At 52.1% G+C, this 15530-nt stretch overlaps 1 protein-coding gene across 4 annotated transcripts in view; it reads left to right on the top strand.

The window, feature by feature from the left end:
• ADCK1 (aarF domain containing kinase 1) overlaps window positions 1–15265 on the top strand; it is a 113010-nt gene extending 97745 nt beyond the window's left edge. For 3 of the 4 annotated variants that reach the window (XM_079914847.1, XM_079914845.1, XM_079914846.1), the window contains 4 exons: window positions 5273–5422; window positions 6656–6853; window positions 10742–10935; window positions 12414–15265. In XM_079914847.1, coding sequence (XP_079770973.1) covers window positions 5273–5422; window positions 6656–6853; window positions 10742–10935; window positions 12414–12585 — 714 coding nt within the window. In that variant the 3' untranslated portion in view covers window positions 12586–15265. Of the gene's footprint in view, window positions 1–5272; window positions 5423–6655; window positions 6854–10741; window positions 11050–12413 lie in introns of those variants that run through there. The other variant, XM_079914848.1, reaches the window with a different exon arrangement.
• The last annotated feature ends 265 nt before the right edge of the window (window positions 15266–15530 follow it).

The following is a 15530-nucleotide window of genomic DNA, read 5'->3' as shown; positions in this document are numbered from 1 at the left end:
AATATCCTGCAACACCATCCTCCTGTTTCTTTCAGAGATCTTGACCTTGCTTCCTTGACACCCCCCAAGAACATAAATAGAGTTTCCCTTGGGGGTGGGAATAAATCCATCCATGCAATTATAGAATAATTAAAGTACTTTCAGCCAATTCAAGTTTTGAGAAGAATCCAAAAATAACTCTTTGGTTTAAACATTATTTACTAAATTAATTAATTACTCAGACTTTTGATAGATTCCTGGGTTTCCCCTGCCATTGCGTGATTACAGAAATCACTTACGTGAGCGGCACATTCATTTTACATGGGACAATTAAAGACTTGTCACTGATTTTTTTCTGAAAAGAGCTGTAGTATGGCTTTAGTTAACAGTGTATTTTGGGTTAGACAAACAGCTCTGGATTTCCCACTGCGACTCTTTTCTCCACACGGAATGCTTTCTTGGTTGCCGTGGGGACCTGCAGAGGTTTTTGGTGCAGCTCCTGCCACCAGGAAGGAGCTTCCCAGTGAGTGGAGAGGCAGGAGGGGCTGGTGATTGAGAGCTTGTTCCCTGGAGCCAGGCCACCTGGGTTTGGATCCCGGTTTCACTAACTGCTGGCCAGGTGACCAAGCTTCCTCCTCTTTTTGTATCTCGCTTCCCTCACCTGTCTACTGCAGAGGTGGCTGTGAGTCCATGTAACGTACCTGGAATGGTGCATGGCACAGAGCGTTAGCTGTTACTATTCTGAAAAGGTGGGATTCCTTTCTTTATGCAGATGCTGCCGTTAACAGGGCAAGGGGCAGCCTTAGAGGAACTGAACCGACATTTCTCCAAAGAAGGTATACAGATGTCCAAGGGGCACATGAAAAGGTGCTCAACATCACTAATTGTCAGGGAAATACAAATAAAAACCACAATGAGAGATCACCTCACACCTGTTAGAATGGCTGTCATCAAGAGGACAAGAGATAACAGTGTTGGTGAGGGTGTGGAGAAAAGGAAGCCCCCGTGCACTGTTGGTGGGAATGTAAATTGATACAGCCACCATGGAGAACAGTATGGAGGTTCCTTAAAACACTGAAAATAGGGCTTCCCTGGTGGCGCAGTGGTTGAGAGTCCGCCTGCCGATGCAGGGGACACGGGTTCGTGTCCCGGTCCGGGAAGATCCCATGTGCCGCGGAGTGGCTGGGCCCGTGAGCCATGGCCGCTGAGCCTGCATGTCCGGAGCCTGTGCTCCGCAACGGGAGAGGCCACAGCAGTGAGAGGCCCGCATACCGCCAAAAAAAAAAAGACAAAAAAACCCCAAAAAAACCCACTGAAAATAGACCTACCATATGATCCAGCATTTCCACTTCTGGGTTATATGTCTGAAGGAAACGAAATCAATATTAAAAGGATACCTGAACTCCCATATTCATTGCAGCCTTATTTACAATTGTCTGTTCTTGAGGAGGAGCCATAGCTAAGTATATGGAAGGGGTGGAGAGAGGGCTTTGTTCCCAGTGATGGCCTGAGGTTTCTCCTGGGACTCTCAGTGCCTCTGTGAGTAGGAGGGGACTGGCTGCCTTTCTCTGGGCATATTGGTTCTCAGAGACTATGTACTGCAACTCTGATAGATGTTAAGAAAAATTACCTAAAATTCAGAAAAAGGAGTGTGCGGTTTGTCCTTTCAAAGTCACTCTCGGGCATTGTTCAAGCAGCCTACCTGAGGAGTTTTTCATATCTAAGGGAATGTACTTTTGTTTGACTTTGCTACTGACAATTAATTAAGGGCTCAGACTGAAGTCGTATGTCAACCTGTGGATCTTATCCAGCAGAGATGCAAATAATTTCTCCCTACTAGAAAAGATAACCCGGAAGGTTATGATTTCCTTATTGCCCAGTAGGGCAATAACCAGTTTTGTATCTAATCCCGGAATCTTAGTCTCTTATTCCTGTTTAAATACCCATAAATACCCAGTCCCTCAAAATTCTCTTTGAACCAGACCTACTTTCTTACTTGCTCCTTTACTGATGAGTTACACAATGTTTGACATGTGTTCATTCTATATTTGTGTGAAAGTCAAGTTTTTAACTTTTCGAAAATTACTCTTTGATGGTGACAGTGGGTATATTTTTTTTCCAGGTTTAAAGTAAGCTACCACATGACAGAAAACAAACAAGCACGTTTGTGTCGTAGAGTGTAGCGGATAACGTGCCTTCCCACAAGCAATCACATTTTGACCTTGAATCTCGAGGTAGCTCTGTGAGGAAATAGAGCAGATGGGGCTAGGCTCACCGAACAGCTCAGGGAACTTAGACTCAGATTGAGATGGGAGGTGATTTGTCCCCCAGGTAACCCATGCCCACAGTGGCAGTGCCAACAGGGCCCCAGAGTGAAGCCAGTGACATAGGCTGGTCCTCCCTCCTGTTTCTGCCTTCCACACCTGCCTATCCTGGTGAGATCTGGCTAAAATGAACATCAGGAACAGCCCGTAAAGGGAAAGACACCCAGGTAGGGGCTGCTGGAAGGGGAGGACTGCTCTGGTGGCTTTGCCTGCGTGTATATGGGCCGCACTTGGCAGCCTCTTCTCCTCCTCCTGTAGCAGCCGCTCGCTCCTCATGGGCCAAGGCTCCCCCAGCCTGAGTCCCCAGAGCCCTAGGGGCCACCTTTCAGTGTAGTAACAGGGGGCCCGCAGCGACTAGCAATATTTCAGGAAGCTTAAGGGAGGTCATACATCTCCCCATGACAGGTCTGCCCAGACTAAATGAAATATCATGTCTCTGCTTTTGGCTGGAATTCTGTCAGCTCTGTCTGGCTGCCCTGCTTATCTTGGGCTGATCAGGAGCCCTGATCGGACCTTATAGGCATCCTTGACAAATAAAAATGAATTATTACTTAATAAATGCAATTGGTTTGGCAAATATGGCCTTTTAGAGCTCGTCTCCGGAAAGCTCCAAAGAGCCTAACAGAAGGGGTTCTCAGTGGTCCCGAGGTGGGGACCTGCTGGCTCATCCAGGACCCCCTCTCCCAGGAAACAGAAAATGGTGGCCCTGGGGCACCCAACATCTCAGCCTAAGTCTGGGAACATGACACGGGGTAAAGTTCTGTTCCTGATGCCCACAGACACTGAGTACTGGGTATTGCTTTCCTCCAAGAAAAATGTCAGGAGCGTGTGGTAGCAGGGCACAGGGCGACAGTCTAAGTGTCAAGAGTTTAGATGGCCTCTTTAACCCTGATTTCATCATTTCTTAGAAAGGTACAATGAAACCTAGTCTGCCACCCTCCCAGGAGCATTATGAGGAATCAGGGGCACCTAGGAGAGGTTCCTAGGTCCCGAGCACCATGATACTCTCATTGACCTGACAGTGGCCCGTGAGAGGGGCACTATTATTATTTTCATTTTGCTGAAGTTGAGAGTATGACTAACTTCTTTAAGGTCACAAAGTTCAATTGAGAAGTGCAGAAGTCGGCGTGAGCCAGTATAGAATAGTGGTTACTGGAAGGCTGTGGGTCACACCTGGTTTGAATTCTGTCTCCACCCCTTTCCAGCCAGGTAGCTCTGGGTACATTAAACCTCGACGAGTCTCAGTTCCTAATCTGCAAAATGGGGATCATGATTGTACTTACTTTTAGGGCTTTTAATAAGGATGACAACTACTGTTACTAAAGTAGACTTATTCTTAATGATTTAATTGGAGGCCAATTATCATTGATTGGGATTCAGAGGAGACTAATGGGGTTCGGATAAGCATCAGAGGCCGGAACCTCAGCATCCCAGAAAAACATGGAGAGTCAAGGGTCTCATTCATGTTGAAGGCAGAGTCCTATACTCACATGTTTGGCCTGTTACAGGCAAGGGGATGAATAATAGAACCAGTCTATGATATGTAACTTAGACCTCAATGAAGCTGTTTAACAAAATAGAGCCAGTTCTGCTATCATACAGGAGCTTATGATAGCGGGCTAGATGGTTGTTAATCAAATAATAATACAAAGAGTGTGCTAGTGGTAGAAAAGTGTGAGGGTGTATGGCAGGAGAACATCATTTAGTCTAGGAGGTCAGGGAAGGCTTCCCCAGGGAGGTGATGCTCAGTGGGGTGGGAAGGAAGAGAGGAGTGAAACAGCTGAAGGGGAAATGAAGCAATGTTCCTGGAATATCATGTGCAAAGGCCCTGAGGTAGGAAGGCACAGAGATTATTAGAGAAGAGGAAGAGAGCAAATATGGCTGGAATGTCAGTGTGGTACAAGATGAGACCAGGGAGGGAGGCTGGGCCTGGTTGTACAGGACTTTGTAAACCAAGGAAAGGAGTCTTTATCTTAAGACCCTAATCCTATGTTCCCCATCCCACGGGCCCCAGCTCCTCTCCTCTAGCTGGGATATGTTTGTTAGTGAACATGGGGTCCAGCCGAGGCTGAGGGATGCCAAGGGCAGTGTGTGTCCTAGGGCGCCAGCTTCCTGGGTTAAGCATCTCTTTGTCCTGTGGAAACCCATCAGCAGACCATCTGTGGGTCCGGGTCTGGCTCTGTTCAGCAGCTGTTCCCTAGCTGGGAAGAGGCTTTTAGCTTTAATGAAAAGGGAGTAGAGATAAGGAGGCTGCCTCGGCAGGGAGAGCAGCAGTGACAGGATGATTTAAATGGCCTCTCCAGTGTCATTTCTTCTGTGCAGACATCATAAATCAGATTAGCATTGGGCTGTGGCAGGGAAGGGAGTAGGGAAAGGGGCTGAAGGGAGAGGGGAGAAGGGCTTGTGATTCTGGGTACTCCTGGGACTGGCCTGGAGCTGCTGAGGCAGCCCCAGAGGGTAATGGGGGTCATCTATCCCTGGTCCTCAGCCCCCTGACCTTGTTCTTTGGAGAAGGGGCAGGTAGAGTGATCCCTACCCCCACCCAGCTTTCCAACCCATATTCAGCTTTGGGGGTAACAAGGAAGAGGGACTGAGAGAAGAGAAAAACCAGGGCAGATTGGAGGGGCAGGTGTGGGAGGTGGGTGTTACAGTCTTCAGAAAACCTAGAAGCAGTGGTTCTCCTACGTTGCCATCATTAAAATCACCTTGGGCACTTAAAGATAGTACTGATGCCTGGGTACCACCCCTAACATTTCTGAGTTCCAGCTGAATCTCATGTGCAGCTGAAGTTAGGAAAAGCTGGGTGAGCGTTGAGCTTCTATCAAGAACGGTGCAATCTCAAGCCATCCCTCCCACCGTGACTGCTCAGGCCTTCCTCTTGAGAGTGGCCAGATTGAGGGGCCAGAGGAGAAATCTCTGAGGCACGTGATAATGAGGTGCAACTCCCACCCACCTCCCTTCTCTTTCAGATCTCGCGCCACCTGGGCAAGATGTACAGTGAGATGATCTTTGTCAACGGCTTCGTGCACTGTGACCCTCACCCAGGCAATGTGCTGGTGCGGAAGTGCCCGGGCACAGGAAAGGTGGAGATCGTCCTCTTGGACCATGGGCTTTACCAGGTAGGAGCGCCCTTTCCCCCCAGGGTCTGGTCCTGCTTGGGCTCAGAGCCCGCTGAACTCCCCTACTGGCCACAGAAATGGGAAGCAGATAGCAAGGTAGCTGAAGAGGGCCCAGCCCTACCCCTAGAGCTGTTATCTTGTGGAAGTCAAGGTCAGAGGAGCTCTCCAAGCTCTCCGAGCCTCAGCTTCCTCCTAATAGAGTGAGAGTGATAACACCTCCTTTAGAGGCACCTGTGAGGGGTAGATGAGATTGTGCCTGGATGTGTGAATGGGCTTTCTCAGCTGCAAAAAAAAAAACCTTTTTCCCAGGGAAGCTCAGGCCAGCCAGACCCTGGGAGGTGAGCTGCCCTTACATGAGCTGGACTTCAAGGGGAAGGGTAACTCAGCCCCAGTGAGGAGGTCATATGTCATGGGAAAGGGCGCAGGAAACTGATAGGGGTTGGATGGTCCTGACTGTCCTCTGGAACTTGGGACACAGAGCCGGTTCCAGTGAGCCACGTGTTCCTGCCTAGAAGCTGACAAGTTCAGTGTCAATCCCAGGACCCAGGTCCTGGCTTGATTCCATGAGGCAGGTGCTCCTGGGGAGGTTTCCCTGGTGGTCTCCTGCTTCTCGCCTCAGAGCCCTGATCCCACATCCCCAAATCTGGGCTTCCTTTGAAAGGCTCAGGGGTGTTGGGCATGTTAGTTTAAGTTAGACACAGCCCCCAAGTGAATGATGGCCCAGACACAACAGATGTCTAATTGCCTGCTCACACACCAGTCTGGGGTGCGTGGAGGAGCCTGCAAGCAGGGGCTGACCGAGGCTGTTGCTCCCAGGTCTCCTTGGGTGTCTCGCCGCCCACCAGCAGCAGGGGTAAGGGCTCAGAGGAGCATGCATGGGGAAGTTTTCAGGGACCAGGCCTGCAAGTGGAGCTTCTGCCACATTCCATTGGTCAGAGCTCAGGCAGAGGGCTACATCTAACTAGGAGGAAGGCGGGGATCTTAGACGTGGGAAGAAGAGGGGAATATAGATTTTGGTGGGCTGTTGGTAGCCTCTGCCACTCAGGACCAAGGCTGGCCAAATAGTGGCTTTGTACCTGGACCTTCAAGGATGGCTGACTGTGGGAGAGGAGCAGACGTTGTGCAGGAACCATGGTTTCCCTCCACTCCCCTTTGCAGTGGTCACACCAGCCAGGGACTAGGTCTTTCATGGGGAGAGGGGGCCTAGGTCCTGCCATGCTGCCCCCGCTGTAGGTGCTCACGGAAGAATTCCGCCTGGATTACTGCCACCTCTGGCAGTCGCTGATCTGGACCGACATGAAGAATGTGAAGAAGTACAGCCAGCGCCTGGGAGCCGGGGACCTCTACCCCTTGTTCACCTGCATGCTGACAGCCCGGTCGTGGGACTCAGTCAACAGGGGCATTGGCCAAACTCCAGTCACCGCCACTGAGGTGGGTGCCCCCCCCCCGCCCCGGTCCTGCCCTGTCCCGGATGCAAGGGGCAGGGCCAGGCGTGGCGTTTGGAGCCCTGCCAACCCAGGGTCTGGGGTTCTATACTGGTGGTGCTGTGGGGATGGAGTAGGGGCAGAATTAGAGAGGTACTGGTTGAGGAGGAGGGAGGGAGGGAGAAAGAGTGTGCCTGGATGGACGGAGGGAAAGGGGACGCTGTCCCACTGTGTCCCTCCTGGCCTTATCAACCTGGAATATAAGTAGGTCACGTTAACCGTATAATCCAGGCTCTGTGACTTTCACTACAACCTGCTGTCATAAGATTTCAGGCTTCCACCAAGTTCTCCCCCAGGACTTCTGGGAATCCCCAGGGACTGTCTGGTGAATAAGTCTGGCGCCACCCGCTGTCTCCTGCTGGGCACCATCCCCCATCGTGGGGCTGCTCTAGGGCACCCTCCTGGGCAGGGGGCTTCACTCCTCACGCCGTACTCAAGGGCTGCTTGTCCCTTCATTCCTGTGGAGTTTTTAGTGAAACAGCTCTTTTGGTCTTTTTGTTTGTAGCTCATTCCTCCATTGGATCGGGAGTCTGGGCTGAGACCGATCCTAGGAACACCTTCTCCCTGTACTTGTACTCACCTCTGCCCCTCCAGTAGGGGCTTAGCGGGTAGCTCGTTCTTCCTGGCTCAGGGTGAGCTCCCTCCCGGGCTCCTTAATCCCTCAAGGAATTGCCTTCTGTCTTCCCGGTCTGTCAGTTTGCAGACCTTTGCAGACTTGCCCGTGTCCATGTGGGGAGGGGCTTACGCTCACCACAAGGGACAGGGTCCTGCTTGTGCAGTAGAAAGACCTGGGCTCTGGTTCCAGTGCCTGCTTCTGGTGGCATGACCTTGGATGGTTCTGGTCACCTCTCTGAGCCTCAGAGTCCTCCCTTGCGAGCTGCCTTGTGGTGGGGGCTTTAGGAATGGCTGGGTCCAGAGTCAGCAGCGATGTCAGCAAACCACCAACCGCCTCTTGCCATCTCTTGGCTCTGCTTTCCTCCAAGTTGACGTCGTTCCCCAGCAAACTTGGTGGCAAAGGTGACCACCAGTCACCCCAGGCTTACACAGCTTTCAGCTCATCATCTCAGAAGAAGAAAAACAATCTCCTTCGTTTGTTGGATAGGGATGATAGTTTCTGCTTTATTGATAACGCATGTAAAATGCCTCCTCATAGTTTCTGAAATTTGTTCGCTGAATAAACATTTGTTTTTGCTGGACCCTGGACTATGGATCCAGTGACGAACAGACAGACAGGACTTCCATGTAATTTGCACTTGTAGAGGAAGACAGACAGTAAACAAGTGAATAAACAGGTAAATGGAATAAGTGCAGGTTAGAGGTGCTGGGGGGAGGGGCGGGCGGGAAATAAGCAGGGTGCCGTGATGATGGGTGATGGGGGGATGCTGTGGAGGAGATCTCGCTGGGGAGTTGACATGTAAGCTGAGGCCCGAAGGACAAGAAAGGCACCAGCCACGGGAAGAGCTTGGAGAAAGCACTCCAGGCAGAGGGCACGCGATGCATTAAGGGGGCAGGGTTGGGTGGTCTGGAGTGTGTGAGGAGGATGGTGGACTGAGAAGCGTTTGGAGGCCTGAGCTGGGAGAGTATCACACAGGGAGAATTTCAGATTCATTCTCAGGACAAAGCAGAGGCTTTGACAGGTTTTGAGCAGGAGAAGCATGTGCTCAGACTCGCTATGTTAAGTATTTCTCTGGAGCGGGGCAAGATGAACAGGTGGAAGGATGACGGGGCTCAGACTCTGCTAATGGAGGTGGAGAGAAGCAGGTGGGGCCAAGGTGTATTCTGGACATAAGAGTGAGAGGCCTTTCTGTCGGCTTGGACGTGAGGGGAGGAAAAGGGGAGAGTCAGAGTTGCATCGTAGCTTTTTGAGGTGAGTTATGGGGTGGAGGGGCACCACTTCCTGACCTAGGAAGACTTGGGGAAGGACATGTTTGGGGTGGGAGGGTCAGTAGTTCTCCTGAGCGTCCAGATAGCGGTGTCGTGGGCAGTTAAGCCTGGTGCTCAGAGATCCAGCCTCGAGACGTATAAGTTTGGGAGTCTTCAGCCTATAGATGGTATCAAAGCCACAGGGACGGACAAGATTGCGTGGCACACAGTAGGTTCTCAGTGAATGATATCTGGTTTTATTAACTAAGTTAGAGTTTTGTTTTTGCAAGCGGGTAGACATCCAGCAGGTTCCAAGCTTGACGGCTGTGCTGCTCTGAGAAAGAGCCCCTCGGGGTAGCCTGGGTGGACACAGGGCCTTCCGTTTGGGCTGAGAGGGGGTCTGGTGAGCGGGGCCTTGATCTGCCCTTAGCCCCCGCAAGCAGGGCGACCTGCAGCTGTGCGGGGAGGTGGCGGGGAGGCAGACAGCCTCTTGGTGTCTGGCTCGTGTTGAGATGTTCCAGTCTGATAGCTCCTGCCTGGGGGACATTTCAGGTTTCACAGCGGCTCAGTTGTCAGCGGCGCACGCGTGCTGCTGAAAGAGCGGAGAGCTCTGCTCCTGCTGCAGAAGGCGGCTGGGCAGGGTGAAGCGCTTGGCAGCATTGCTGGGCCCCTTGGGGTGACTTTGACGGGCCCCACGCGCCTCCCCGTACCTTATCCCTGATGACCCTCTGGGTTCCGCTGGGAGGTGGGCACAGACGGTGTTAACATGCCCAGTTTTTTGGGGAGGACATTGGGTCACACAGTCCTCTGTGAGATGACAGGCAGTGTAGTGGTGAGGGTGTGGGCTTGGGAGCTGCACGGCCTGGGTTTGACTTCTGACTCACCTCTTACTAGCTGCGGACCTTGGGGAGGTTACTTAACTTCTCAGTGCCTCAGTTTCCTCCTCTCACATGGGGGTATACGCTTGCCTACTCGGGTTGCCGTGCGATTAGGTGAGTTAACACATGCAAGCGTTGTCAGAGCGCCCGGCTTACTTAGTGATGCGCCGTACGAGTGGACTATTGGCATCGTTGTCACCATCACTGTTTCTCTGGAGACTGAGAAGGGACCAGAGCCTCACTCTATACTCAGGACTCTGGCTAGAGGCAGTTATCTGCCCAGAACCATGCAGAGCTCAGGGACGGGGAAGGCTGGGAAGCCAGACCCCAAACTTACCCACCAGGATGGGGCAAGGGCAGCCCTGAATCCTGCTCTGGGGACAGGAGGACCCCGGGCAGTGGGCGGGCTGATGCTGGCTCCAGCGTGGAGGACAGTGATAAGCGGTGGCCAGGTGGGCAGGTCTGGTGGGGTGCGGGGCCAGGCAGGGTATGGGGGAGGACTTTGGGTTTGGGTTTGGGGTCAGCAGCTCAGACCTCTCAACTGCACCAGCCTGGGCTTGGCAGGAGAGATGGGGGATGTGACTCAGAAGCACCAGCTTCCAAGGCTCCTTCCAGGCCTGGCCTGAAATTGGTGGCCAGCGAAGAAGCCTTAGAAAAGAACACAAGGGTGGACCCCGGGCTGAGAGTCTGGACTCATCAAATGGTTGGTCGGGGAGGTAGACTTCCTGCCCAGTCAGTGTGGGCTTGGGGGCTTGGGGGCTGGGTATGGGTGACCTTGGCTGCCAGGAGCTAGGATGGCAGAGGCAGCAGAAATGTGGCCTGGTTCCTGCTGATGTGCTTCTGCTCCTGTACCGCGTTCGGTGCTTGGCTAGAAGTTGGGTGAGTTGTCCCATCCAGGTTTGCCCGGCTACAAAGCCCCTTGGGCTAGGCTTCCCTCTGGGGAGGATTCCCAGTGCTGCTGAGGCAGCTGTGCTAGACGCTCCCTCCCGGAGCTTCCTTGCAGCCCCTCAGGTCACAGGCTGCCCGGACAGCCCGCCACCCGGGGCCCCACTTCCCATGCCAGCCGTCTGTTTGTCCTCCTGTCTCTGCTTCAGGACTCAGAGATCCGCAACAATGCGGCCAACTACCTTCCCCAGATCAGCCACCTTCTCAACCTCGTGCCGCGTCAGATGCTGCTCATCTTCAAGACCAACGACCTGCTGCGGGGCATCGAGGCCGCCCTGGGCACCCGCGCCAGCGCCACCTCCTTCCTCAACATGTCGCGTTGCTGCGTCAAGGCGCTGGCCGCGTGAGTGTGAGCTCCGGCCGCTCCTCCCCTCTAGCTCCCCGCCAGCCCCAGGGGTCTGCACACCTCCAGTTTTCCCACCAGTCCCCAGGGCCATGCCTGAGCTCCCCAGTCTCCAGCTCTCCCTGCAGGAAGTTAGGGGCAGAACACAGCTCCAGTGACCTGGCTGATGCCTCGGGGCTGTGTTTTGAGGTGGTCCAGAGAGCCACCTCTACTTGTTAAAATTGTGGATTCTAGGACCTCACCCTCCTGGGCAAGCTTTGCAGGTGATTCTTACCCTTAGTAAAGTTTACAGTGTCTTCGGAAAATCTCAGTCCCATCCAAGCATCCCCCGGACTTGGGATCGGGATGCCCGGGTTCGCATCCCATCTCCAGCTGGTCCCGGGACTGTGTCCCCAGCATTGGCCAGGCAGTGAGGCCAGTGTTCTTTTCCCTGCAGGTGTGGCTGTGACTCAAGAGGGTGTCACCAGCAGGCCATCTCGAATCTCAGGTCTTTTTAGATGTCTCAGCATCCTTGAGGTGTTGATGAGGAAGGAAAGGGTGCTTCCTCAGGGGGGTAGTGACAGAGGAAAGAGGGTTCTAGGCTCTCCTAGCTGACAGTAGCAAATACACAGGAAGGCCTATGCTCTGGCTGAATGTTCTCACCTGAGAAGGCAGGCCTGGACTGTGGTCAGCTCCGAGCCCATCTATTCTAGGCAGTGAATGGGTCATTCTGGTAAATGGGTGAAGGGAGTGTTGACCACATACATCATGTACCCATTATCAAATACTGAGTTAGATTACAGGAAGATAGACTGTATACAGAAAGGGCCGAACATGATTTATTCTTCCTCTGAGGTTCAGGAAACAAAGTCTCGGGAGTTCCCGGAGCAGTCCAGTGGTTAGGACTGGGTGCTTTCACTGCCAGCACCCAGGTTCAATCCCTTGTCGGGGAACTAAGATCCCGCAAGCCACACGGCACAGCCAAAAAAAACAAGACACAAGTCTGGAATAGGTGGTCATCATAAACACCAATTTTCATCATGTCCTTTCGTTGGTGCAGAAGAGATTGAGCTGGGCTGAATCCACAGTGGCCCCAGCCTCCCAGGACTACCTTGATTAGGTTTCCAAGTGATTCTCACCCTCAGAAAGTTTGGGGAAGGTTTTACCTTTGGGTTTGGGGGATTCTGATTTGATAAATATTAACTATACTTTTGGAAAAAGGGAAACATTGGAACGTGCTACCCACTGGGTTCACTAAACCTTTGATACGCTGTGAAACAACTGCTTTTGCTGACCCCACTTACCTGGAAGATGCCTTTGGAATAGCTGAGTTCCTCAGGTCCCTGACTGGGCTGTGGTCTGATCGTAACCAGGAGTTGTCCACTGGGGCAGGGGGCTGGTGAGTTGGCAAAGCCACCATCTTCCATTGTTCTAATGATACTGAGTACTTCTTACCTCTTTATCTCCTGTTCTCTCCTTCCTTCCTGCCCCTCCTGCAGGCACAAGAAGAAGAATACCCATTCATTCTTCAGAAGGACCCAGATCTCTTTCAGTGAGGCCTTCAACTTATGGCAGATCAACCTTCATGAACTCGTTCTGCGTGTGAAGGGGCTGAGGCTGGCCAGCTGGGTGTTGGCCCTGCTCTGCTGGCTGTTGCCTGCTCCACACTGAGTGGACTTACTGTTCCCTTCCCGGTGTGACCTTTTGGTGGCCAAGGGGTCTTTTCACTCCTCACTCTTCCATCATGTCTCTACGCGCTTGCCCCGATTCTGCCAGCTGGTGGCCTGGAGCCCCACGGTCTCTGTCCATGGCACCGTTGTGCTCCACCTCTGAAATTCCTCTCCTTTGGAGCCCTTGTCTTGGGACCCCCAAGCTGTGCCGTGTGATAGGTTCCTTTCTCTCTGTATCCAGGGAGAAGGCACGGCAGTCTGCTTTCCCGCTCCCCCTGTGGGCCATTGGGTTGGATGCCCCCCCTCTTCCGTTAACCCTTCCTGTTATCAGGATGGACCATGAATCCCACTGAGGGCACATTTAACTTGCAGGAAGTTCGATTTTGCTGGAAGGGAGCGTGGTCTCTGAACTGGAGAACAGTTTCCTCTCCTTGCGCTGTCGCCCCCCAGAGGTGCCGACCTTAGCGAGGTGGCTTGGCGCCCACGCCAGCCTCTGTGGCAGCTGTGAGTTCACTGCTGTCGTGGTGACCCTTTGGTGTTTTCTGTACTGTGATTCAATAAAAACCCCTTCAGGGTTGCAGAGCAGAGCTTGGTCAGTGGGATTTTTATTCCAGGTTGGGAGTGAATCCACTTTGGCCACTAGGTAGGAGTGGGTCTGGATGCCGTGCGACATTGTGATCTGCTCGGCTTCCTGGCTCTGAAATCCTTCCATCCTTCCACTGTGCGGCAGCTTTCTGATTCTTGTATGTATCTCTCACTTTCTAAGACTGAGACCTTGGTTGGAGTGGTTAGGAAGCCCAAGGCCAGGAACTCGGAGGCTCAGCTGAAACCTCTGACTTTGGTTCCCCCGGTTTCTCACCTCATTCCCTGTGACCTGGCACCTGCCTTGTTCTACCAGTTGGCTTCTGACTTAGCCCTTGGATTCATCATTTGATACCCCCAGTCCTGGAGACTGTAGTCTAAAGTTCAGTCACCGTGGCTGGGCTTCCACTCTGAAACCTCTTTGTCGCCTGTCTGGACTCTGCTTCTACCTTATTGCCTGTTGCTAGCCTGCCCCCCCCCCACTCGATCATCTGGTCCTGTTTTGGGGACACCCGCAAACTCCTGTGTTGGTGTGGTCTCCAGATCCCCAAGACCCCAGATATGGCAGATCCTAGCTCTCACCGAGCACCCAGGCTCACAGAGAGTAATTGTGTTTAAATCTCTCCAATCTTACTTCACTGCATCCATGAGGGCAGAAAAAACCCTAAATTTAAGTCTCATTTTCCGTTCTCTTTATTTATAACACAAGAAGCAGATTTTTCACTGACCAGAGATGATTCGCAATCCCTTTATTTCCTGAAAGAATTAATTGTTCTTAGTGACCAGTTGGTTGCACCCTGAGACCTGAGAGAATAATTTGCAGGATCTGTTATGAGTCACGAGGACGCACGCTGCATATTACATTTATGGTGTCTTTTATAGCCACTGAAGTAAATATAAATGTCCTTTTTGTTCAAGGTAATGGTTACTCGCTTTTCACTTTGGGTTTAATGGTTGGCTTCCTGCTGCCTTGGGATCTAAGACATCAGCATGTTGCCAGAACAGTTATCCAGAGAGAGCTGAGAGGCTGGGAGAGCTTGGGGTACAGAGCAGTTTGAAAATAGGAGGGGTCAGTGTTTACTGAGTGCCTTCCACGTGTGAGAGAACACGCTAGGTTCTTTGTAAATAAGTTACATCTTGACTTGTCTCATCAGCTCTATGAGGGCGAGGGGTCATTAGCCTCATCTCACAGAGATGGGAACTGAGGCTCAGAGAAGTTTAGTAATTTGCTTGAAGTCACTCAGCTGCTGAATGAGGGTCCATGCTTTGCTTTTTATTCCACAGTGCTGGAGATATGGATTACGCCTGCTCCGTGAGCTGTCATATGTGCCTGAATTGTGACTCTAACACCCTGACTTAGAGAAAGTTGGGTTTTCAGTGGAATTGTGACTCTAACACCCTGACTTCAGAGAAAGTTGGGTTTTCAGTGGAAGTGGGGGAGTGGATGGGTGAAGGAGACAAAAAGTTCTGGAAGTGCAGACCGAGTCCTGCATGTTCCTCGGGCCTAAGACAGGATGGACCTGGACCACTGTGATACTGCAGTGCAATTCTGATGCTGACCACCTAGAGCTAGTACAGACTCTGTTCCCTTAAGCACATAGTTCCCATAAGACTGCCCTCACTTCAGACACAAGTTGCAGGTTTAGGGGTCCCTAGGCCATCTACACTTTTGACCAACTGACTACAAATTTGGGGGTTCCCACAACCCCTTTAGATTTGATAATTTGCTGAATGACTCACAGAACTCAGGAAAGCACTACACTTGTGACCAGGCAAATGAAGAGACACACAGGGTGAGGTCTGGGAGGATCCCAAATGCAGAGCTTCTGGGTTCTTGCTGTGAAGGGAACCTCTTGGCACAGAAATGCGTTCGTTAAGCTTCAGTGTCCAGAGTTTTTATCAGGGTTTCATTATATAAGCACGATTGATTGAATCATTGACCACGTGACTGAACACAATCTCCAGGCCCCCTTCCCTCCCTGGAGAAGGTGGGGCTGCTATCAACCCCATCCTGAGTCATTTAGCATAAGCTCAGGTGTGATCCAGGGGGCACACCATGAATAACAGAGGTACTCCCATCACTAAGAAAGTCCAAGGATTGAGAGGTCGTCTCCCAGGAGCAGACAAAGCAACAAAGACCAGGCAGAGTCTTCACTGTATAACAATCACTCTGGTGTCTCGTCATCCTGTGTACTTGGCCTGAGGTGCGTCTTTATCGACTGACCACTGGTCTGTGCCTTCTGCTCTGCCAGGTGGAGCCACCTCTGGTGGATCCATCTCAGGATCTCTGTTCTGCAGCTCAGAGAGTGTGCACGTGAGTTTATACGTGGGACCTTTGCCCTGCTCCCTTCTGTGCTGTGGAAC

The sequence above is a fragment of the Stenella coeruleoalba genome (assembly GCF_951394435.1).
Source record: "Stenella coeruleoalba genome assembly, chromosome: 2".
Classification (NCBI taxonomy): domain Eukaryota; kingdom Metazoa; phylum Chordata; class Mammalia; order Artiodactyla; family Delphinidae; genus Stenella; species Stenella coeruleoalba.
This window is presented reverse-complemented; position numbering and strand designations above follow the sequence as displayed.